General features: G+C 44.7%; 1 protein-coding gene across 1 annotated transcript in view; it reads right to left on the minus strand.

Moving 5' to 3' along the window:
• The window catches only part of BBS5 (Bardet-Biedl syndrome 5), a 28,055-nt gene extending 9,776 nt beyond the window's left edge, over positions 1–18,279 (minus strand). Inside the window, exons 1-8 of the mRNA XM_044302542.1 lie at positions 18,145–18,279; positions 16,234–16,316; positions 15,716–15,781; positions 12,006–12,055; positions 9,537–9,664; positions 5,102–5,237; positions 3,798–3,893; positions 475–537 (exon numbers count right to left, since the gene is read on the minus strand). Coding sequence (XP_044158477.1) covers positions 475–537; positions 3,798–3,893; positions 5,102–5,237; positions 9,537–9,664; positions 12,006–12,055; positions 15,716–15,781; positions 16,234–16,316; positions 18,145–18,206 — 684 coding nt within the window. The 5' untranslated portion in view covers positions 18,207–18,279. The remainder of the gene's footprint in view (positions 1–474; positions 538–3,797; positions 3,894–5,101; positions 5,238–9,536; positions 9,665–12,005; positions 12,056–15,715; positions 15,782–16,233; positions 16,317–18,144) is intronic.
• Between the last annotated feature and the right edge of the window lie 8,036 nt (positions 18,280–26,315).

A 26,315-nucleotide genomic window follows, 5' to 3' on the forward strand; every position in this document is an offset into this window, starting at 1 on the left:
ATATCAGCTGTGCTTAATATCGCATTCACTTCTATGGGACTGAGCTGCGCCTAGGCCATGTGTGATGTCACATGGGCTCGGAAAAAGTGGGGAAGGCCGTGCGCTACTGTGAGCACCCGAGCCTCCTCTAACAGCTGACTGGTGGAGTCCTGGGTGTCAGACCCCCACCGATCAGATACTGATGACATATCCAGAAGACGGGTCATCAGTAAAAAAAAAAAAAAAAATATCGGAAAAACATTTTAATCTTCTGGCTGATTTTAAGGAACTTTTACCCAAGATCATGGAAACATGCAGCCTTCAGACTTTGCACCATCACACTGTAATGTATGTTGTTTTATACTACAAGAATATGTTCTCAAATTTCTACTTCCGCTCCAGCAGACCCCTCACCACTCCTTTATACAAGAACGTATTACTGTAGCTGAGGAGTACATAATAAAATACTGCACTGTACATGGTAATAGCTTTTACCTGCTGGGAGCTTTCAATCACAAGAGCTAAGCCAAACTTGGAGTCGCGTATCTTTATGGAACGCTAGTTTAATAAAAAGAGAGAGAAATAAGCTATATAACTGAACAGATCCACCATATGCTGATACTCCTGACATGCAATACAAGAGACAGCGCTTAATTACCAAGAAAAAAAACACAGGCCGATGGAGCAGGGAACGCTTCCCTCCCGACAATTACCTGCTCATCACTGGAGGTGAAGCGCTGCCATCACTCGTCCTTATACAGCGACATTGGTTCTATGCAGCAGATCGCTGATTAAAGGGAACCTTTCACCTCAATTTCACTTAATAAACTAGCAACAGTACCTTATAGATCATCTTCAGTGTGTTATTATACATCCTTGTGCCGCTTTCATACGATGTACAGGTCCTTCTAAAAAAATTAGCATATTGTGATAAAGTTCGTTATTTTCTGTAATGTACTGATAAACATTAGACTTTCATTTATTTTAGATTAATTTTACACCAACTGAAGTAGTTCAAGCCTTTTATTGTTTTAATATTGATGATTTTGGCATACAGCTCATGAAAACCCAAAATTCCTATCTCAAAAAATTAGCATATCATGAAAAGGTTCTCTACACGAGCTATTAACCTAATCATCTGAATCAACTAATTAACTCTAAACACCTGCAAAAGATTCCTGAGGCTTTTAAAAACTCCCAGCCTGGTTCATTACTCCAAACGGCAATCATGGGTAAGACTGCCGACCTGACTGCTGTCCAGAAGGCCATCATTGACACCCTCAAGCAAGAGGGTAAGACACAGAAAGAAATTTCTGAACGAATAGGCTGTTCCCAGAGTGCTGTATCAAGGCACCTCAGTGGGAAGTCTGTGGGAAGGAAAAAGTGTGGCAGAAAACGCTGCACAACGAGAAGAGGTGACCGGACCCTGAGGAAGATTGTGGAGAAGGACCGATTCCAGACCTTGGGGGACCTGCGGAAGCAGTGGACTGAGTCTGGAGTAGAAACATCCAGAGGCACCGTGTACAGGCGTGTGCAGGAAATGGGCTACAGGTGCCGCATTCCCCAGAAACAGCGGCAGAAGCGCCTGACCTGGGCTACAGAGAAGCAGCACTGGACTGTTGCTCAGTTGTCCAAAGTACTTTTTTCGGATGAAAGCAAATTTTGCATGTCATTCGGAAATCAAGGTGCCAGAGTCTGGAGGAAGACTGGGGAGAGGGAAATGCCAAAATGCCTGAAGTCCAGTGTCAAGTACCCACAGTCAGTGATGGTCTGGGTGCCATGTCAGCTGCTGGTGTTGGTCCACTGTGTTTTATCAAGGGCAGGGTCAATGCAGCCGCTATCAGGAGATTTTGGAGCACTTCATGCTTCCATCTGCTGAAAAGCTTTATGGAGATGAAGATTTCATTTTTTAGCACGACCTGGCACCTGCTCACAGTGCCAAAACCACTGATAAATGGTTTACTGACCATGGTATTACTGTGCTCAATTGGCCTGCCAACTCTCCTGACCTGAACCCCATAGAGAATCTGTGGGATATTGGGAAGAGAAAGTTGAGAGACGCAAGACCCAACACTCTGGATGAGCTTAAGGCCGCTATCGAAGCATCCTGGGCCTCCATAACACCTCAGCAGTGCCACAGGCTGATTGCCTCCATGCCACGCCGCATTGAAGCAGTCATTTCTGCAAAAGGATTCCCGACCAAGTTATGAGTGCATAACTGAACATAATTATTTGAAGGTTGACTTTTTTTGTATTAAAAACACTTTTCTTTTATTGGTCGGATGAAATATGCTAATTTTTTTAGATAGGAAATTTGGGTTTTGATGAGCTGTATGCCAAAATCATCAATATTAAAACAATAAAAGGCTTGAACTACTTCAGTTGTGTGTAATGAATCTAAAATATATGAAAGTCTAATGTTTATCAGTACATTACAGAAAATAATGAACTTTATCACAATATGCTAATTTTTTGAGAAGGACCTGTATATGCCTGAAAAAAATCGTCTTTTAAAGTAATCATTTCCTGCTCCAACAGTCACGCTAGAAGTCAAGGGGGTAGCCCTTCCCTCACTTCAGGCTGTACCTCCCCTGCCCTAACCCCGCCTCTATGCACTGTAAATGACACCCGGCTCAGTCGCCGGGACCGCGCTTGTACAGGCGGCGCATGTGCCGTCGGCCTCAGTAGCAGCGCGATCCCGTCTATCGCGCAGACTCAAGCGCGATCCTGTAACTGAATTACGGGGTTAGGGCAGGGGAGGTACAGCCTGAAGTGAGGGAAGGGCTACCCCCTTGACTTCTAGCGTGACTGTTGGAGCAGGAAATGATTACTTTATAAGACGATTTTTTCAGGCATATACATCGTATGAAAGTGGCACAAGACTGTATGATAACACACTGAAGATGATCTATAAGGTACTGTTGCTAGTTTATTAAGTGAAATTGAGGTGAAAGGTTCGCTTTAAATGGCACGATCTGCTGCCCAGAGATGACAACTGAGGTGTCCGCATGAAAGATTGTTTCACCCGATGAGTGAGTGTTACACATAAAGTTTTTTTTTTTTTTTTGTTTTGTTTTTTACGTCAAGGACCCTTTGGCCCCGGGACTTAAATGTTGCAGTTCAAATAGCCTAAGGCTAATAGATTCCCGTTTTTGGTCTAGTCTAAGACATAACATTTATTTCATTGTTTAAAAATATATACGGGAAGAAAAAAAAAGACATAGGTGGCTTCAAAAGGAAATGCGACTGGGCTCTGCGGCCCTGGGATAATGTAATTACTTTTTGTCAATGTGATTGCTTTTTGTAAACAGTCACTTTCCTCTATTTTCTCTCTTTATCAGTTTCTAGGGATAAGAAAGATATTTTTTCAGTTCTCAGCCTCTGACTATTGTCTTTGGTATATAGAGATCTTTGCTCTCTATCCCTATATACCAGAATTCTAACAGTGCTGCTGTCTAATATTCTTTATCTGTCCCTTCATTCCTAGTTTTCACCTCGGAGTGAATTCCCCTTGCCGCTTGTGTCCGCGTACTAGGTGCCTGCAGCGCACCAAGACACGGTCACTAAGTCTCAGCCGCACTTTGCCTAAAACCTAAATTGCAAGGGGAATTCACTTGCAGCACGCTTAGAATTTTATATACTGTAAATACAAGATTATTGTTACTATGTACTGATATTAGGTAATTATATGTCTACTGAGATGCTATTTAATTACGCTGCTCAGGAAACTATTGTGATCAAGTCAATGCAATCACCGAGACAGTAAAATTGAAATCTGATCTGATTTACCAACATTAAAATAGAAATAAAAAACTTACGATCTGAAGGTACGGTATGCTGACATTAAAACTGTCATTCATGTTGGCATGCCAAACTATCCTGACATTAGTTATAAAGAACGTGCCTAAGTTACCCTGTGAAGGAAAACAGTGAAAAAGTGAATATACAGAGTCAAGTGAAAACAAGGTGTTAAAACTAGATCTGTAATGCTTCTGTACAGTGATATGAAGTACTTCTGCGCCATAATAGCAAGCCATCTTAAAGGGGTTTTCCGAGATTTTAATACGGATGATCTATCCTTAGGATAGGCTATCAGTGTCTGATCGGTGGGGGTCCGACACCTAAGACCCCTGCCGATCAGCTGTCAGAGACGGCACCGCTGCTCCTGCGGCCTTCTCATAGCTTTTCCTAGGCCAGTGACATCACGCTCATCGGTCACGTGGCCTAGGAGCAGTTCAGCCCCGTTGAAGTAAATGGGGCTGAGAGCGATACCAAGCACAGCCGCTATACAACGTATGACGCTGTGCTTTGTGACCACAGAAAAGGCCATGGCGCTCACAGGACCGCCAGTGCCTTCTCAAACAGCTGATCGGCAGGGGTCCCGGGTGTCGGACCCCTACAGATCATATACTGATGACGTAGACTTTAAAGGGGGTATTCTGGCTATATATAAAGTTATCCCCCAATATAAGAAATAGAACTATTAGATCAGTGGAGGTTCAACCACCATCACAAAAACGGGGGCCCCCATACCCACATGGCCCCCTCAATGGAGAGGCAGGTTATGTGTCCTGCTCTATTTATTCTCTAAGGGACTGGTGGAGATAGCAGTGCCACTCCATTCATTTCAGGGAAGCCAGTGGTGTCCTTGTGATTGGTAAGGGTCCCATCAGTCAGACCCCTGCCGATCTAATACCATAGTTATCCCCTATGTTGTCGATAAGGGATAATTGGCTCCTATGGTCCATGGTTGAAGATTGTGTTTCCTGAAATGCTGATGCAGGAGATCTAGACAGAAGATTTGTTAGAACACGCTTTTTGAGATAAATAGACAGGGAGATGAAAGACTGTCCAAACAATTAAAAAACATAGTGCATAATGCAAGTTCTTCTCTGAAGCACTGCAGAAAACTATTCAAATGCAAACTGCACACAAGAGGTTTCATAAAGTCCTAATAATTCAGCATAATTCTGTACTGTACTCAGCGGAACAACTATAAAGACCCCCCCCCCCACATCCCCATCTCAAAGTAGCAGTGTGAAAGGTCGTGCAAGCTACCGTATGTCTTGTTTTTTTGTTATCCAGTCAAATGTCATTTCCTTGATAAAATACTGTTTATTACCTGGTCACTGGATAAGTTCCATACTCCATTGATTTTGTCATAAACTTGTTCCCGGGGAAGGAGTCTTAGTTGCTTATTTTGGATCAGTGCCCCTCTTAGTTTGAGATCTCGATACATCTTAGATGTTTCATAAGCTCTATGAAAATACAAAAGGAAGCAAAATTATTAAAAATTCATACTGGATGCATGAAAGCGAGCAAGCAAAAACATACCCTACCTAGTGGTATAACTGGAGAAAATAGGACACCTAACCAACCACATAAAGATCAGACCTCTAGCATAGTAACATAGTATATAAGGCCGAAAAAAGACATCTGTCCATCCAGTTCGGCCTGTTATCCTGCAAGTTCATCCAGAGGAAGGAAAAAACACTCCTGTGAGGTAGAAGCCAATTGTCCCCACTTAAGGGGAAAAAAATTCCTTCCCGACTCCAATCAGGCAATCAGAATAACTCCCTGGATCACGACCCCTCTCTAGTATACAGGAAAAGAGCAATAGGAGCCGCACAGCGAAAAAAGGTTCAGGCGGAGTGCCAGCGGCTGTGAAGGCGGTCCCCCTTCAAGGCATACAATAGAAAGAAATTCCGCGGCACTTCCAAGGCGTAAAATAAATACTTTTTTTATTTACCAGACAGCAACGTTTCGATCCTTCTCTCTGGGATCTTTCTCAAGCAGTCACTGCTTGAGAAAGATCCCAGAGAGAAGGATCGAAACGTTGCTGTCTGGTAAATAAAAAAAGTCTTTATTTTACGCCTTGGAAGTGCCGCGGAATTTCTTTCTATTGGACCCCTCTCTAGTAGCTATAGCCTGTAATATTATTACACTCCAGAAATACATCCAGGCCCCTCTTGAATTCCTTTATTGTACTCCCCATCACCACCTCCTCAGGCAGAGAGTTCCATAGTCTCACTGCTCTTACCGTAAAGAATCCTCTTCTATGTTTGTGTACAAACCTTCTTTCCTCCAGACGCAGAGGATGTCCCCTCGTCACAGTCCTGGGGATAAATAGATGATGGGAGAGATCTCTGTATTGACCCCTGATATATTTATACATAGTAATTAGATCTCCCCTCAGTCGTCTTTTTTCTAAAGTGAATAACCCTAATGTTGATAATCTTTCTGGGACCTGTAGTCCACCCATTCCAGTTATTACTTTAGTTGCCCTCCTCTGTACCCTCTCCAGCTCTGCTATGTCTGCCTTGTTCACAGGAGCCCAGAACTGTACACAGTACTCCATGTGTGATCCGACTAGTGATTTGTAAAGTGGTAGGACTATGTTCTCATCACCGGCATCTATGCCCCTTTTGATGCAACCCATTATCTTATTGGCCTTGGCAGCAGCTGCCTGACACTGGTTTTTGCAGCTTAGTTTGCTGTTCACTAAAATTCCTAGGTCCTTTTCCATGTCAGTGTTACTGAGTGTTTTACCATTTAATATGGACAGGTGACTTGCAATATTCCTTCCCATGTGCATAACCTTACATTTGTCAGTGTTAAACCTCATCTGCCACTTATCTGCCCAAGCCTCCAATCTATCCAGATCCCTCTGTAGTAGTATACTGTCCTCATCAGTGTTAATTACTTTACACAGTTTAATCTCATCTGCAAAAATGTGCAAGCCTTCTACAAGATCATTAATAAATATATTGAAGAGAATAGGGCCCAATACTGACCCCTGAGTTACTCCGCTAGTGACAGTGACCCAATCTGAGTGTGTACCGTTAATAACCACCCTCTGTTTTCTATCATTGAGCCAGTTACTTACCCACATACAGACGTTTTCTCCCAGTCCGAGAATTCTTATTTTATATACTAACCTTTCATGTGGTACAGTGTCAAATGCTTTGGAGAAGTCCAGATATGCGACATCCATTGATTCACCACTGTCAAGTCTAGAACTTACCTCCTCTTAGAAACGGATTAAATTAGTTTGACATGACCGATCCCTCATGAAGACATGGCGTTATTTGCTCATTTTCATTGAGGTGCTCCAAGATAGCATCTCTTAGAAAACCTTCAAACAGTTTACCCATGACAGATGTTAAACTTACCGGCCTATAGTTTCCTGGGTCTGTTTTTGGACCCTTTTTGAATATTGGCACCACATTTGCTATGCGCCAATCCTGTGGAACACTCACTGTGGAACACTCACTTAAATATCAGAAATAAGGGTCTGGCTATGACATTACTTAATTCTCTTAGGATACGGGGGTGTATGCCATCTGGTCCTGGCGATTTGTCTATTTTAATCTTTTTAAGATGCCGCTGTACTTCTTCCTGGGTCAGACAGGGCACTTTTAAATGGGGAATTTACTTTTACATTCTGCATTTTATCTGACAGTTTATTTTCCTCAGTGAATACAGTGGAGAAATTTTTTTTTTTAATAGCTTTGCTTTCTCCTCATCGCTCTCTGCAACACCGTCAGATTTATACTTTTTACCATTTACAGTATATAATTGTAGAACATTTTAAGGTTAGTTTTGCTCTCTTTGGCAATTAATCTCTCGGTCTCTGGTTTGGTTGCTGTTCCGCTCTCAAAACACTGACTATGTGTGGTTCTGAACGGACAGCTAAACAGTTGTCCGAGACGCCAGAAAAGAGAAGCCCACTGCTTGTGTTGTCTACCGAAGGAATCAAACTTTATTTAATTTTTTTGTGAAAAGGTGATGATGTCTCAAGCCCCTTGGGAGAGAAGCAGACAGGCTGCATCCATCGAGAATAGCAATCTAAAATGGCTGAAAACACTTCCTAAACCAAGGGTCACTTTCTGCCTGAGTGATTTACATAACCTGGGTAAAGCTGCCACTCACTTTTGCCACTAGATGGCAGTGATAAACTACATAGTCTATATAAATAACTATAACTTAAATAGCCTGTAAAGGCAGCACAGCTGCTTTTATTTGTTTTTTACATATTCAATTTTTTTCCTTATAGTTTTTCAGTGCTTCCTCGCCACCCTCCTGTTTTAGTGATTTAAATGTTTTCTTTTTGTCATTTATTGCTTTCTTTACAGTTCTATTTATGCACATTGTTTTTTTCTTGTTCCTTAACCTTTTATTCCCATAAGGTATGTACCTCCCACAATTAGATTTTAGGATGCTTTTAAAAATATCCTATTTTGTGGCTGTATTTTTATTTTTGAGGACTTTTTTTTAAGTTTGGTATTTTTGTTCCTCCCTGAAGAAACACTCTTTTGAATGACAATTGGAAGGTTATTACTTTAGCGAAGAAGAAGAAAGAAGAAAGATCTCCTACTCATCTTCTTGTATCTACTCCTGTGTTTGGTTAAACAAAGTGCATAAAAAATGCAAGTGTAAATCCTGTCTCATACAGTGTGATGAAGAGTGCTCCGGATACTACTGTCCCTTTACACAACAGGTGGTAAACTTTAAAGAGCATGTCCGGTTTAGGAAACCCATTTTCATATAGCCTGCTGAAGAACTCTGTAAGGGCTCATGCCCTTGTCCGTACTTGCTCAGTGCCAGTGCTGTGGGACCGCAAATTGCGGTCTGCAATGCATGGGCATTAGTCGTGAGCACACCGCTTGTGGATGAGGACACATTAACTTGAATGGTTCCACAATCTGCAACATGCGGGCAAAGATAGAACATATTCTAACTTTTTGGGGTGCAGAGGCATGGATTAGAAGCCCGAAGAAGTGCTTCATAGTGCTACCGATCCGTGCCTCCGCAGCGCAAAAAAGATAGGTGAAGTCCTATCTTCGGTTGTATCTGGCGGATGCGGACCCATTCAAGTCAATGGGTCCAAATCCGTGATACGGTGTGCACACAGCCAGTGCCAATATATTGCGGACCGGCTGTTTATGATCTGCAATATGGGCACTGTACAGGTAGGCTTGTGGGCAAGAGCCCTAATAGAGGATAGTTAATAAAGGAATTCCTATGCTCACCATTCTGATTTCTTGTCCAAAGTAAAAGGGCATCTGTCTCTTTGATGGACCTTCCTGTGCTACATAGATTATATATTAATTTGAATGTTCTATGCTTTTTTGTCTCTGCTGGGCTGGTATGTAATAGCACAGTCTGTTGCACTATTCCATACAGTGCATTCTGCAAAAAAAGACATATAGCGTGCAGTATATGCCATTTAATGTGGGAACCTATCAACATATATCCCACTATACAGTGCCGTACGTTGGAGGCATCTGCTGGAAGCATACATCAGGAAGTCCTCCCAAAGTGTACCTCCGTTATTCCCCACAAACGCGTGAATTGACCCTGAGTTAATATGAGGTACGGTGTGGACACATCTACTATCCAATGACTGCAACTAATGGCTGGAAAGCAATCTCCATTTTTAGGAACAACAAAGATTTATTTTGAGAAGATGACACGGTTTTTATGTTCCAATTCTTGCAATATGTAAAATGTTGTGACGGCGAGAAGAACAACAACAGAGAACATGATGAACTTACCTGTGTACAGCAATAACCGAAGTGAACAACCTCGGGCTCCCGGGGACCACATTGGTAAAAATAAACTCGAAGCGAGTGTTGTTGCATTTGGTCAGTATGTAGAGCGCTTCTGTCTGGCCACGCAATTTCTAATGACAACAGAGAAATCAGCATCAGATAGGATGACTTTTAAAGTGGATCTGTTGTCAGACTATGCTGCACTATGTAAGGGCAGCATGGCATGGAGACGAAACATAAAAAAATAAAGTTATTGAGCCATTTGGCTATCAGGAGCCGTGAAAGAATACACCGAACACATAATTTGTGAGTCCAGTATATCAATGATAGAGCACTGCCCGTGTCCCCATGGACTGATGGTTGGCTGTTGTTTATTTGCACATACAGCAATACATCAATCAGTGTGAGGAGGGTGAGGGGAGCCTGCATCTCATGAACACATAGGACTCAATGTTGGCATCGTGCTGCAATGATTAAACTGTAAAGGGTTTTTTACCTAGGCTGAGAATCCGCCAGATCATGGATGTCAAACTCATGGCCCTCCAGATGTTGCAAAACTACAACTCCCATCATTCCCTGATAGCTGCAGTATGCCCAGGCATGATGGGAGTTGTAGTTTTGCAACAGCTGGAGGGCCACGAGTTTGACATCCCTGCGCCAGATAATCGCTAATGAGCGTTCATAGGGAAGCTCGTTAGCAATTATCTGACGGTGTAACGGCTCTTTCACACGAGCGGATGCCGTGCGGGTAATCCGTTGCATGAAAGAGTGCCAAGCCGCGCTCTGGACAGCAGAGACACGGAGAATTAACATGATTGATAACGCTCCGTGCCTCTCTGTGATCTTTTTACTACAAAATCACATTGACAACTTTATCTCACTGTGATTTAGTAGTAAAAAATGAGCATTATCAATCATGTTAATGCTCCGTGTCTCTGCTGTCCAGAGCCCGGCTTGGCACTCTTTCACGCAGCAGATTACCCGCACGGCATCCGCTCGTGTGAAAAAGCCCTAAGGGTGTCGCAGATTGCCCGATGAATGAGCAAAACGCTCATTTGTCGCGTAGTTTGATCGTTTGTGTAGGCACATAAATTATCGTTTGCTGGCAGCAGAAAATGTTGTGTAAACACACTCTGCTGCCAGCAAACAACGAGTCTGAATGGAGGCGAGCAATGGCTATAGCAATCATTCCTCCCCGAACTGTGGAGGAGATCACTGCAAGTAAATGCTGCAGTCTCCTCCACTGACGAGCAGACGAATGCCGGGAAGGACGCTTCCTTCCCGACAATCGCCTGCTGTATCGTCCCATCTAAAGGGACCTTTAGGGTGGCTGCACACGCTGCACATATGTCTGCATGAAATCCGCACCAAACCACACATTAACCCACACTATTTATTGCGTTTTAAAATGCAGTTTTTGGTGAAGATTTGATGCAGATTTTCCACAGATCTCACTCTTTCATTTAAAAGGGTGAACTTGGCACAAGAAAATGCAACAACAATTGATACGCTGCAGATTTCAAAGTCTGCACAGCAGGTCAATTCGGGCACCTAAAGAAACCCCAAAGTGTACATGAGATTTGTCTAATGTCATACACTTTGCTCGTATTGTAATACACTGTGGTTTTTCTGCACAAAATTTGGGCGGACAAACAGGGCGTAATGTGCTGCCATACTAGAAGGGAGATTTAGCAAAACTGGTGTAAAGGAAACTGGCTTTGTTGCCAACAGCAACCAGATTCCACCTTTCATTTTCCAAAAGAGCTCTGAATAATTAAAGGTGTTATCTGATTGGTTGCTATGGGCAACCAAGCCAGTTTTCCTTTACTCTAGTTTTGATAAATCTCTCCCAAAGTTCTACACAAGTAAAACATATTCACACATAAGAGACCTACTGCATCTGACACTACTTTAGGGAGCAGAATAAGGCTACTTTCACACTGGCGTTTCTGGGTCCACTTGGGAGATCCGTTTCAGGGCTCTCACAAGCGGCCCAAAACTGGTCAGTTCAGCCCCAATGTAATCTGAATGGATAAGGATCTGTTCAGAATGCATCAGTTTGGCTGCGTTTGGTCTCCGTTCCGCTTTTGAAGCGGACACCAAAACGCTGCTTGCATCGTTTTGGTGTCCGCCTGACGATGCGCAGCCAAACGGATCCGTCCCGACTTACAATGTAAGTCAATGGGGACGGATCAGTTTTTGCTGACACAATATGGTGCAATTGAAAACTGATCCGTCCCCTATTGACCTTCAATGTAAGTCAAGACGGATCCGTTTTGACGTAGACTTTAAAAGAATAATGCAAACGGATCCGTTCTGAACTGTATTATCGGTGCGGATCAGTCTGTGCAGATACAAGACGGATCTGCACCGAATGCAGGTGTGAAAGTAGCCTTAATGTGTTCCCTTTAATATAGGTGTACTCAGTACTAAAAGGTAGATACTAAATCATGTAGCAATGTCCACACTTACTGAGTTGGCTGTTCTCGTCGTAATGTTTAGAATGCAATTGTAGCCGACCGCTGTAAAGAAGAGAAAGAGAAATCACATTTACGCCTTATTCACGTGTCAGTGTATGGTCAGTGATTTCCATCAGTTATTGTGAGCCAAAACTAGGATTGGAGCTTCTTCCACAGAGATAAAGTATAGGGGAAAGATCTGCACCTGTTCTGTGTTTAGAACCGCACCTGGTTTTGGCTCAAAATCACTGATGGAAATCACTGACCGAACACTGACTGTGTGAATAAGGCCTCATGCACACGACCGTTGTGTGTTTTGCAGTCCGCAAATCGCGGATCCGCAAAACACCGATGGCGTGCGCTTTTCACAATTTGCAGCCCCATTGAAGTGAATGGGTCCGCATCCAAGCTGTAAAAACTGCGGCTCGGATGCGGAGCAAAACAACGGTCGTGTGCATGAGGCCTAAGGCCGTAGGTCTAAAACACATGTCAGTGTTTGATCATTGATTTCCAATAGTTATTGTGATCCAAAACCAGATGCGGGTCAAAAACACAGAACAGGAGCAATTCTTTTCATGACACCTTATGGGCAATTTCACACAAGCGTATCCAGTGTAAGAAATACACTCTATGGGCCAGATTTATCATTACTCTGACGCTCACTCCACTTTCACATATGGCTAAAGTCAGTTTTAGCCAAGTCAGATTTATGAACGGCCCTTTAAGACTGTAATAAATGTGGTTTGACGGTAGCAGTTTATCCGTCAGTAAGCAGCTTTACAAAAGTCGCACGTCTTTACGAAAAAGTCGCATGTTCTATTAAAAAGTCTCATAAGATAAGCATGGTCCTCACTGGAGTGAAATTGCGCAATTTTTTGCGACTTTTTAAATAGTCACAATAGTAAATCTGTCTAGAGATTCATTTACATAAGAAAACACGCCCACTTTCAGAAAACTGGTGAGCATAGTGCAGAGCAGAAAAAAGTCGCAAATTTTTGCGCAGTTTTAGTGATTGCGCAAAAATTTGCGACTTTTTCACTCCATTATTCTGACTTGAGCTAATGATAAATCTGGCCCTATGTGTCAGAGGCATTTCCCATCCTGAATGCTGCTCCTATGACCTGGACCCATGGCATAATAATGATTTATAATGCTCTGTGTTCCTGCCTGACCTCAAATCTAATAATACATACTCGCATAATGCCGTCAGTATGACTCATTAGAGTTTAGGCTGGGCAGGATCACACAGCACTATAAATCATTATAATGCCAGGTCCATGTCTTAGGCCTCTTTGACACGGGCGTTGCGGGAAAAGGTGCGGGTGTGTTGCGGGAACATGTGCGATTTTTCCGCGTGAGAGCAAAACATTGTAATGCGTTTTGCACGCGCGTGAGAAAAATCGGCATGTTTGGTACCCAAACCCGAACTTCTGTGATGAAGTTCGGGCTTAGGATCGGTGTTCAGTAGATTGTATTATTTTCCCTTATAACATGGTTATAAGGGAAAATAATAGCATTCTGAATACAAAGGAATTATATAGAGCCCCCCCTGCGCTCCTGTTGTTGAGGCTGTGTAGATCTGCCTGATAAAGCAGATCCTGCTGCTGACTGGCCGATAAGGAGCTATTGTTCTCCTCAGGTAAATGTAAACGTTAGTATTAAATCACCCGTGGGCAATGAGTGGCAAGAGAGCGCTGGATAACACAGTCAAAACAATTAATCCTCTTGAGTGAATACTTATTCTGTTGATCTGCGCTTTGTAGCATAGAGCGACTGGTGCACAGAGGTTTTTACGGCATTGAGAGAAGGTAATGTCGGAGTTAGTCTCGAGAATGTCAAAATTATTGACAGTAGTAATATTAGTAATTCCTTGGTTTACCTTATCTTCTGATCCACAGTGGTTCCTGGATTGTTGGTCCGCTTAAGATATCGTTATTTGATGGGAAGTTGCTGATGTTGTTCTTGCGGCGTCTTCCTAGCTCACCTTTCAGCAGCCGTGCGGCTCCGGCCGGAAGCACGCGCAGCGCGAGGGAGCTTGTGTGTGTGTTGCCCGGGAGACCGATGATGGTGACGTCACCAAGCAAAGTACGAGGGCCTCTGTAGGACAAACTTTAACCAACGCGTTTCGGAGCCTATCGGGCTCCTTCGTCAGGGTTAGACGAAGGAGCCCGATAGGCTCCGAAACGCGTTGGTTAACTTTTGTCCTACAGAGGCCCTCGTACTTTGCTTGGTGACGTCACCATCATCGGTCTCCCGGGCAACACACACACAAGCTCCCTCGCGCTGCGCGTGCTTCCGGCCGGAGCCGCACGGCTGCTGAAAGGTGAGCTAGGAAGACGCCGCAAGAACAACATCAGCAACTTCCCATCAAATAACGATATCTTAAGCGGACCAACAATCCAGGAACCACTGTGGATCAGAAGATAAGGTAAACCAATGAATTACTAATATTACTACTGTCAATAATTTTGACATTCTCGAGACTAACTCCGACATTACCTTCTCTCAATGCCGTAAAAACCTCTGTGCACCAGTCGCTCTATGCTACAAAGCGCAGATCAACAGAATAAGTATTCACTCAAGAGGATTAATTGTTTTGACTGTGTTATCCAGCGCTCTCTTGCCACTCATTGCCCACGGGTGATTTAATACTAACGTTTGCATTCTGAATACAGAATGCATAGTAAAATAGGGCTGGAGGGGTTAAAAAATAAAATTAAAATAATTTAACTCACCTTAGTCCACTTGATCGCGCAGCCGGCATCTCTTCTGTCTTCTTATTTGCTGTGTGCAGGAAAAGGACCTGTGGTGACGTCACTCCGGTCATCACCACAGGTCCTTTTCCTGTACACAGCAAAAAAGAAGACAGAAGAGAAGCTGGGCTCCGCGATCAAGTGCATAAAGGAGAGTTAAATTATTATATATTTTTTTTTAACCCCTCCAGCGCTATTGTACTATGCATTCTGTATTCAGAATGCTATTATTTTCCCTTATAACCATGTTATAAGGGAAAATAATAATGATCGGGTCTCCATCCCGATCGTCTCCTAGCAACCGTGCATGAAAATCGCACCGCATCCGCACTTGCTTGCGGATGCTATGCGATTTTCGCACAGCCCCATTCACTTCTATGGGGCCTGCGTTGCGTGAAAAACGCACAATATAGAGCATGCTGCGATTTTCACGCAACGCACAAGTGATGCGTGAAAATCACCGCTCATGTGAAAACCCCGATTAGCCCCATAGAAATGAATGGGTCCTGATTCAGTGCGGGTGCAATGCGTTCAACTCACGCATTGCACCCGCTCTGAAAACTCGCCCGTGTGAAAGGGGCCTTAGGATCAGCATTCAGGATGGGAACTACCTCTGACACATCAAGCATATTTCTCGCACTGTGTGAAAATGGCCATAAAGCCTCAGTCACACGTCAGTGTTTTGGTCAGTGATTGTGAGCCAAAACCAGGATTGGAGCCTCCACAGAATTAAAGTGTAATGGAAAGATTTGCTCCTGTTCTGTGTCTATGACCCGCACTTGGTTTTGGCTCACAATCACCGACAGAAATCACTGATCAAACACTGACTGCGTGAAACCAACCCTAGGCGGACAAATTGACAGAAACATTTCTTATCCACAATGGCGCAGTCCCGGAAGATGACAGATGATGTTCTGTGCTCTAGTTCACCCGTATAAACAATCCAAATACATAACAAGTGATACAGTACCAAGGTTAACTCTGGGCAATGCGATCGAATGCCAAATGATTCTCAGATTGGTTACTAAAAGCCTCCCTGAAAAAATTAAAAAATGCATAAATCGGTACTACAACCATTTTGAAGGGCAGCAGTTTTTAGATTACACCAAAAACAGGCAAAATGTTAAATAAACATACAGCATAAAAAAAAAAAAAAAAAAAAAACACACTCACCTGTCTGAGGTCCCGCTGCTGCCCCATTCCAGCTCAGCATCCAGTCCCCACAGGACCAGGTAACTGACTTGGTCGCGTGACTGCTGTGGACAATCACAGGCCTCAGGGGTCGTATCTGCTTGAACGGTCCGTTACAGTAGTCCATGCAGATGTTACTGCTGAAGCCTGTGGTCAGTGGACCTTGCAGTGACCAGGAGTAGCCGGGAACAGGGCAGCAGTCGGGAAGGTGAGTGGATTTTTTGAGTCCCAGATTTCATGCATTGGGGCTGTCCGCTCCTAGGCAGGACAACCCCTTTAAATACAAAGTAAAGTTACCTCTGTCCCCGTTGTTTCCCTTGGTGTCTTCAATAGAGTCTAAGCAGTCTATAAGAACCTCGCCTGGTCTCATTTTCATTTGTCTGGAATATAAAACAGCACAATGACTACTGTATACGGATAATAAGAAACTGACCGTCAGCGCCAGCCAGATTGTTTTGTACGTGAATTCTTAGACATAAAAGATGCCATTTTCCCTCCTAACGTATAATATCTATAACTATAAATACGGAAAAAAGACCCTATAGTGTGTTGGGGATGTACAAGACTACTCACATAAATAGGCTAACAAGCCCAAAAATCCTCTTTGTGAATATAGGGGATTTTTGGCTTGTTAGCCTATTGATGTGAGTTTATGGTAAATGGGTGTAAGCAGTGGCGATAGGGCATGTTCAGAGGGCGCATATTTCATATGGATTTTGTGCCGAAATCCACACCTTGACACACAGAATCCTAATGTCCTATAGTACATACAGATGCCATTTTTTTTTACGCAGTGAGATGCTCACACGAGGCCACTTCTCCATTCCCGGCGGAGCGAAAAGCGTCCCCGTACCTGAGATAGTAGAGAGTCCAGAAGTGGCACCTATCGCGCGTTTCTAGCATATCCTGAGGAAATACCATAAAGGTCCGGATGGGAAGAACTTTTTGATACTGAAGTTAGATGACCATAATCACCAGGGGGATTTCCCATAGCGGTGTATGAGCGTCCTGCATTGTTATGGCGGGGGTTTAGACGGCTACTTGGGATCTGATGCTTGAAGAGGATTATTCTCCAGACTCCTAAGAAGATTACCTACAAGGACAGCGGCTGCCGGTTTGGAAGTACAAAGGCATTACAGCAAATATGCCACATACTGTGTCGTGGTCGCAGCAACAAGACAATCTTGTCATGTGACATGTGGCCCTAGCATTCTGTTTTTTTTTTTTTTTTACTGCACAGAAATTGTAAAAAACATTAACAATTCTCTATAGTCCATCACATCTGTAATAGGATCTAAGGCTCGGTCGACATCGACGTCACGAGTTCTCTGTTAGGAGCTTCCTGCGCAGATTTTGGTAAATAATATAGGACAAAATAACTCAGAGCTGCTCTATTGTGTCCGATACATTGCCGGACTCTCGAATCAAAACTGACGGACCACATTACAGTCAGTGAGGTCGGTGCGGCACAGGTCTGCTCTGTTATGTGCTGGTGCTTCTGTTCTACTCCTGTAATGAAGCAGAACAGGACACTGCTGGTGTGAACTCTGCCTTAAAAGTCGTCTCAGACTGCGCACACCGCACCTTGGGTCACATGGACTGATAACACATGGTACCTTTCTTTGGCTTTTCTTCAGCTTTACTTCTCCAAAATGAATCTTGAAGCCATATGCAAATTAAGCTCTAAGCAGCCAAGGACGGTGTCTATTGCTCCTGGGCACTTGCAGCGGTAGGCGCCGCCCCTGGCCACTTGCTGCGGTAGGCGCCGCCCCTGGCCACTTGCTGCGGTAGGCGCCGCCCCTGGCCACTTGCTGCGGTAGGCGCCGCCCCTGGCCACTTGCAGCTGTGGCGCTCAATAAAGTGGTCCTCCATTCCATATTCCAGCGAGGACCCCACCAGCGCAGATATTGTGTACTTAAAGGGGTTATCCGCTTTTTTATATTGATGGCCTGCTACCCCTTTAATGCAACCCTATGGGGCACAGCCACAAACAGCAGATGCCATTGCCTGGCGGTGGGCAGATCGGACGCGCTGCCTCTCATCTGTCATGTCACCTAGAGACCCACCACCTGACTGTGAGACGTTTTCTGCCACACAAATACAGAATCACATGACAAGCGCAAAGTCACATGGCCTCTGCCTTTATACTGCGACTTATGGTACTACATTACTATAAGATACCACAGGATTACATGAGTCTATACTTACTGGGGCGATATATCAAACCGCACATCCCGGTCCTCCCACAGGGCGTCCAGAACCGACAACATGGTGCCCTAAGGTCCCCGGCCTGTACCGAAAGAAAAGAATGAAGCCACGTCCGGTTACCAAGGCGACCAGACATCCGCGCACGGGACGCAGAGATCACGTACAGCGCATGCGCTTAACAGGTATTGACGTACAGAGGGAAATCGAGGCTTTAACGCGCATGCGTAGAGCAGTCTGGAGGCTGTGCTTTGTGCAGGATTGCGGGGAAGTGATCGTGTTTTGTGGCAGCGACAAATGTGACAAATTTAGGTTTCTTATGTATTCAGCAAAGATTGGCTTTGCAAACTTTCCAGAATATATATATATATATATATATATATATATATATATATATATATATATATATATTATATTTATATAATATATATATGGATAGATACATTTTGCACAAAATGACATCAGACTATTCATGGGCGGGGCTTAAAGGGGATGTCTAAGAAAATGCTCTTTTTTCAGTTCATTTGGTTTATACCTATGGAAAATGAAATGAGCTGGTCTGCTAGGGTGCATTTTAGGGCAGTTGTGTTCTGGAAGAGGCCCCTGGAGATCTAGTGAGAGCTGCGGCCTCCTCACAGCATACCCAGCACAGCGCCCTACATTGTATAGTGGTTGTGCTTGGTATTGCAGCTCAGCCCTATTCACTTGAATGAAATCGAGCTGCACACAGGCCTTGTGAAGTACTTCCAATAGAGGCAGACTACGCAGCTGCTATGGAGCCCACAGTGAACCTAATTATTAGGCCCCTTGCAGACGAGCGTGTCCGGATTAGGTCAGGATGCGTTCAGTGAAAACTGCACCATTTGGCCTCATGCACACGACAGTTTTTTTTCACGGTCCAAAAAAACGGGGTCCGTGATCCGTGACCGTTTTTTCGTCCGTGGGTCTTCCTTGATTTTTGGAGGATCCACGGACATGAAAAAAAAGTCGTTTTGGCGTCCGCCTGGCCGTGCGGAGCCAAACGGATCCGTCCTGAATTACAATGCAAGTCAATGGGGACGGATCCGTTTGAAAATTGAGCCACAGTGTGTCATCTTCAAACGGATCCGTCCCCATTGACTTACATTATAAGTCTGGACGGATCCGCTTGCCTCCGCACGGCCAGGCGGACACCCGAACATAACTTGAAGCGTCCCCATCACCATGGGAACGCCTCTACGCTAGAATATACTGTCGGATATGAGCTACTTCGTGAAACTCATTTCCGACAGTATATTCTAACACAGAGGCGTTCCCATGGTGATGGGGACGCTTCAGGTTAGAATACACTGCAAACTTGGTACAAGACTGCCCCCTGCTGCCTGGCACCACCCGATCTCTTACAGGGGGATATGATAGCACAATTAACCTCTTCAGGTGCGGCACCTAAAGGGGTTAATTGTACTATCATATTCTCCTGTAAGAGATCAGGGCTGCCAGGCAGCAGGGGGCAGACCCCCCCCTCCCCAGTTTGAATATCGTTGGTGGCACAGTGTGTGCCCATCGCCCCCCCTTCCTCCCTCTATAGTTAAAAATCGTTGGTGGCACAGTGTGCGCCCACCATCGCCCCCCTCCATCTTCCCCCCCCCCCCCATCATTGGTGGCAGCGGAGTTCCGATCGGAGTCCCAGTTTAATCGCTGGGGCTCTGATCGGTAACCATGGCAACCAGGAAGCTACTGCATCCCTGGTTGCCATGGTTACTTAGCAATAGTACAATTGTAGAAGATTCATACTTACCTGCCTGCTGCTGCGATGTCTGTGACCGGCCGGGAGCTCCACCTACTGGTAAGTGAAAGGTCTGTGCGGCGCATTGCTAAAGAACTGTCACTTACCAGTAGGAGGAGCTCCCGGCCGGTCACAGACATCGCAGCAGCAGGCAGGTAAGTATGAATCTTCTACAATTGTACTATTGCTAAGTAACCATGGCAACCAGGGATGCAGTAGCTTCCTGGTTGGCCATGGTTACCGATCGGAGCCCCAGCGATTAAACTGGGACTCCGATCGGAACTCCGCTGCCACCAATGATGGGGTGGGGGGGTGGGGGGGAAGATGGAGGGGGGCGATGGTGGGCGCACACTGTGCCACCAACGATTTTTAACTATAGAGGGAGGAAGGGGGGGGCGATGGGCACACACTGTGCCACCAACGATTTTTAACTATAGAGGGAGGAAGGGGGGGGGCCATGGGCACACACTGTGCCACCAACGATTTTTAACTATAGAGGGAGGAAGGGGGGGGCGATGGGCACACACTGTGCCACCAACGATATTCAAACTGGGGAGGGGGGGGTCTGCCCCCTGCTGCCTGGCAGCCCTGATCTCTTACAGGAGAATATGATAGTACAATTAACCCCTTTAGGTGCCGCACCTGAAAAGGTTAATTGTGCTATCATATCCCCCTGTAAAAGATCGGGTGGTGCCAGGCAGCAGGGGGCAGTCTTGTACCAAGTTTGCAGTGTATTCTAACTAGAAGCGTCCCCATCACCATGGGAACGCTTCTGTGTTAGAATATACTGTCGGAAATGAGTTTTCACGAAGTGAAAACTTAGATCAGAAAAAGCTTTTATGCAGACGGATCTTCGGATCCGTCTGTATGAAAGCAACCTACGGCCACGGATCACGGACACGGATGCCAATCTTGTGTGCATCCGTGTTCTTTCACGGACCCATTGACTTGAATGGGTCCGTGAACCGTTGTCCGTCAAAAAAATAGGACAGGTCATATTTTTTTGACGGACAGGATACACGGATCACGGCCTCGGCTGCAAAACGGTGCATTTTCCGATTTTTCCACGGACCCATTGAAAGTCAATGGGTCCGTGAAAAAAAAACGGTCGTGTGCATGAGGCCTTTTGCAAACAAAGCCATTCAGTTTTGTTTGCGACCACGTTCAGTTCAGTTTTTATCGCGCAGGTGCAATGCGATTTACTGCATTTGATAAAAAGCTGAATGTTTACAAATAGCATCTCTTAGCAACCCCCCTTGAAAATCGCATCCGCAAGTGATTTTCACGCAGCCCCATTCACTTCTATGGGGCCAGCGTTGCATGAAAATTGCAGAATATAGAACATGCTGCGATTTTCACGCAATGCAAAAGTGATGCGTGAAAACCACCGCTCGTGTACACAGACCCATTGAAATAAATCGGTCCGGATTCTGTGCGGGCGCAATGCGTTCACATCATGCATTGCACCCGCGCGGAATTCTCGCTCGTGTGAAAGGGGCCTTACTGTCCAGCTCTAGTACAGTATCCCTATTATCAGTGGGGAAAGCTAAAGCACCTGTGATGATGTCATCACAGGTCCTGTACATCTAGTAAAGGACCTGCACAGGACATGATTGAAGCATTATACCGGACAGACTTGTTACATATTCCCTTCTCATGTTTATTTTGCAGACAAATGTAGAAAATATTTATGATGTATCAATATGTCATATATTTATGAATAATATTGCTAAAGAGAAAGACCCACCGTGATTAACTAAGCTGTGTTCACACGACAGTTTTTCTCTGCCGCCTTCTGTCCGTTTTTAAAGCGTACAGCGCATTGACCAATACAGGACAATACTGCTATTTACATATGCAGTTTTTTTTTCCAATCCAGGTGCCCGGCATGTCCTGTCCTGGTCTGTTTTGGCGGGTCAGACTTGGATGAACACAGAAGCCATCCATGTGTGTTATCAGCCAGTGGATATGTAATAGAAGAGCAGCTTCATCAGGTACAGGCGGGCACCGGTGTATTAGACCATCAATAAAACAGAAGTGAAATGAGAAATTAAAGGGGCTGTCTCACTTCAGCAAATAGCTTTTATTATGTAGAAAAAGGTAATACAAGGCACTTACTAATGTATTGTGATTGTCCATATTGCTTTTTTTTGTTTTTGCTGGCTGGATTAATTTTTACCCTCATATTATACACTGCTCATTTCCATGCTTACGACCACCCTACAATTCAGCAGAGGTGGTCATGCGTGCACACTATAGGAAAAAACAGTAGCCTATGAGCTCTTCCACAGTCCCAACCACCAGAGAGGCCAATGCTTTTTACTATAGTGTGTAAGCACGGCCACCACTGATGGATGGCAGGGTGGCCGTAACCATGGAAACGAGCAGTGTATAACGTGATGGAAAAATTGAATAAAGGAAGCAACATGGACATTCACAATACATTAGTAAGCGGCGTGTATTAGCTTTCTCTATATGATATATGCCACTTGCTGAAGTGAGACAACCTCTTTAAATCAATATACCTCCCTGCCCTACTCTCCTCCTGCTCAAATGCACTAATAGGAAATGACAATCTTTTATGAGCACGTTTGTAAAATAAGGGTTGTAAATATATGTATTAGGCGTCATGCACAAGGCCATGTCCCCAAAAAATGGAGCCTTGAAAAATTGATGGCTTCCGTGTGAATTCCTTTTTTTTTTTATTTTTCTCGCCCCCGTTCATAAGAAAGGGATACTCTCATCTGCAAAAAGCACCAGAGTAAGGGCTCATGCACACAAACGTATTTTCTTTCTGTGTCTGTTCTAATTTTTGGGTGGACCGTATGCGGAACCACAAAAAAAACTGAATTTACTCTGTGTGCATTCCGTTTTTCGTTTGTCCATTCCAAAAGAGATAGAACATGTCCTATTATTGTCTGCGTTACAGACAAAGATAGGACTGTTCTATTAGGGGCCAGCTGTTCCGTTCCCCAAAATACATTCAGTCGTATGCATGAGCCCTAAGACCTACGGAGGGATCCTCTGATTGGGCAGATGGATACAGATATGTGAATAGCCCCATTCACGTGTATGGGTCAGTGTGCTATACGGACACGTGCAGGAAGTCATGTAGTCTGCTGTTATTGATCTGACACATGTATGTATATTTACGCTCACTGTTACAGGTCCTTGTCTGCAAACACCGATCCAGTCTATTTACAGGTATGGAAACTGAATAAAGATGCTGTTGTAAGACGCCCGCTCACTCACTGGCCGCAGTGCTAACCCTCCTCAGCCAGTGATCGGCAGGGCAGCTACTCCAAACCATTTCCTGTGTTCTGATCCAGGAGAAGGAAGTGACTGGAGGGCAGCAAGGATCGGTGACTAATTCAATTTTTATTTTATTTTTTTGTGTGTGTAACCTATTCTGTTTTAATTTATTACATTTTTTATCTCCCCTGACTTCAAGTCACTTCAAGCTCCTCCATATGACGGCAGCCAGAATTTTATCAAGTGATGCCAGTCTTAATCTGTCTTGCTCTGACTTGAGTTTTACATCTCCGGCTGCCCATGTGCCAGAAGTGAACTGTACACCAGCCAGGAGCTGGCATAGCTTCCAGGGATAATATACGCCAGGTAGCTGGCATAAATTATAATTAATGTGTCAGGGTAGGTAGGCTCAGCCCTGCATAGCTCACTTTTTTGAAAGTGATGAGGTTTGCACCATGGGGAAGATTTATCACCCCCCCCCCTGGCGCCTGAAAAGTAGTGTTAAAAAGTCTCAAACTATTGGGGTCATTTATTATCCAGAAATACGCCTGTATAAGGCTACTTTCACACTTGCGCTTGATCGGATCCGTTCTGAACGGATCCGATCATATTAATGCAGACGGAGGCTCCGTTCAGTACGGATCCGTCTGCATTAATAACTTAGAAAAATTTCGCAAGTGCGCAAGTAGCCTGAGCGGATCCGTTCAGACTTTCAATGTAAAGTCAATGGGGGACGGATCCGCTTGAAGATTGAGCCATATGGTGACATCTTCAAGCGGATCCGTTCCCATTGACTTACATTGTAAGTCTGAACGGATCCGCTCGCCTCCGCACGGCCAGGCGGACACCCGAACGCTGCAAGCAGCGTTCAGCTGTCCGCCTGTCCGTGCGGAGGCGAGCGGAGCGGAGGCTGTACGCCGCCAGACTGATGCAGTCTGAGCGGATCCGCGTCCATTCAGACTGCATCAGGGCTGGACGGAGGCGTTTGGGTCCGCTCGTGAGCTCCTTCAAACGGAGCTCACGAACGGACCCATGAACGCTAGTGTGAAAGTAGCCTTAGCTGTATTTCTGGCGCAGGTTGTGGCGGCCACAATCTGCGACTTTTCCCCACTCACGCCACAGTCTAAAAAAGTGGTAGCGGAACGGGACGGCCGGCAGGCCCGTCTCATTCTTCATTTTCTGCGCCTTTTCTACGGAAATGGTCTAAATGTAAGACAGCAAGGAAGCTGTCTTACATTCAGACTGGCGCTGGATGCACTGAAGTTATGTAAAAGCCAGCTATAGGGGTTATTAAGACACCGGTCTTAATAAATGACCCCCTATGTGTTTCAAAAAATTGTCACATCTCTCGGATTTTACACCGCCCTCACCACTTTCCCTAAAGTGCGCGTGGCTAGGCCAGGGAGGGGGCGTAGTCAGTCAACCTGACAAATTTGTCTTCATTTACACCAGTTTGTTTGGCACACATGAAGCCAGAAATCTACAGCAGCTCTGAACTGTCGTAGATTTCTGTTTAGGTGCACGGACTGCCGGAGGAGGAACCTCATCATAAATTAGTCACATCCCCCTGCGGTGCAGGGAATATCAAGACTGACACAGAAAGCGCCGGTCTTAATAAGTCTCCCCCCAAGACTTTTGATGAAAGAAAACTGGTGTACAGGGGTTGGTGAATGTGGGCCTTTGTCTCTAGAAGGATTTAAAGCACAGAACTTTGGACCTATCTAAAAAAGTGAAGCGTACATATGGCTGACATCAACACAGAAGTAGATAGTGACATTGTAGTCCTTTTAAATGAAACCGGAAAAAAAAAATCAGACTCCAACTATTTTATTATTTATCACTTTAATAGACTTGAAGAGTGGCACAAAACAAACAAAAAATCTCTGCTCGCTAATAAAAATAGTTATATGTACAAATATGGAAGGTTCCATTCATGTGTAGAGCAAAACGGGGCCTGTGTGACTGTCCACCGTGATGAGGACTGAGAGATATTATAAATATAACTTATGACTGACACACAACCGTTCAGTAATAATTAGAAGTATAAAACACATACAGTACATTTATATCCGCCTGGTGAAACCTCTGATTCCTGACTGCATTCTATTACTACAGTAAGACTGTACAGTTCAGGTGATGAATAATATACAGATTCACATCTCCGCCACAATAATTAACCCTGTGCTGTTTCAGTGGCAAGCGCCTGCTGTTCTGCAAGCCTCATTCTGCCACAAATCAGCTGCATCTGAATTCACCCTTTGCGCAGCAGTTTGTGCTCCAGAGCTGCTATTTCCACTGTCTTCATCTACATCCAAGTACACACAAAGCATAGCTTTCAGTTTTGTGTATTTTATGCCCATAGCCTTGCCCCTTGTCTACTTCATACACAAGGAGACGGTATTTTCAGTTAGGAATGTCACCACAGTTTTTTTAAACCTAATACCTTTTCTTGTTGTCGGTCCTAAGCAGATTCCAGCGCTTTTTTGTTCAGTCGGCCCTTCGGTTTACCACATTGCACCCCTCTTTTTTTGTTCAGTTGGCCCTTCGGTTTACCACATTGCCCCCCTCTTTTTTTAGCGCCTAACAGGTAAATGACCAGTAAAGGTACTGGGAAGAGGAGACCTCTGCTCTTGGCTTCTCCCTGCCTTTGACGCTGTCTAGTCACTGCAGATCGCTTCTATACCTCCCAATGTTTGAAAATCGCAAAGAGGGACAATATGTGCGGTGCGCATCGCGACAATTCTTCCTTCCTTTCGCGTCTTCTCCTCTTGTCACAATGGCGTCACCTCCAGGATTACTTGCTTGCATAGGGTGTTCTCATGAGATCTCGTACATCTCACGAGAACAGCACGTGCCATTCTCCTTGGCTGTGAAGTGGTCTGCAGCTACTGGACAGCGTCATAGGCATGGAGAAGAATTCGCCCACTGACGAGAGCAGAGGTCTTCTGCTCCCGGTGCCTTTACTGGCCATTTACTTAAACAGAGTGGGGAGGGCAATGCGGCGGAACGACAGGGCCCAATTTAAAAAAACAAATGTGCTGGAATCTGATTAGGACGGACAACAAGAAAACGTATTAGGTTTATGAAAAAAAAAAAAAAAAAAAAAAGGTGACAGGTCTTCTTTAAACTTAAAAGGTCCGAGGGAAGCAAATATCAC

This window comes from Bufo gargarizans, chromosome 8 (assembly GCF_014858855.1).
Source record: "Bufo gargarizans isolate SCDJY-AF-19 chromosome 8, ASM1485885v1, whole genome shotgun sequence".
NCBI classification, from domain to species: Eukaryota; Metazoa; Chordata; class Amphibia; order Anura; family Bufonidae; genus Bufo; species Bufo gargarizans.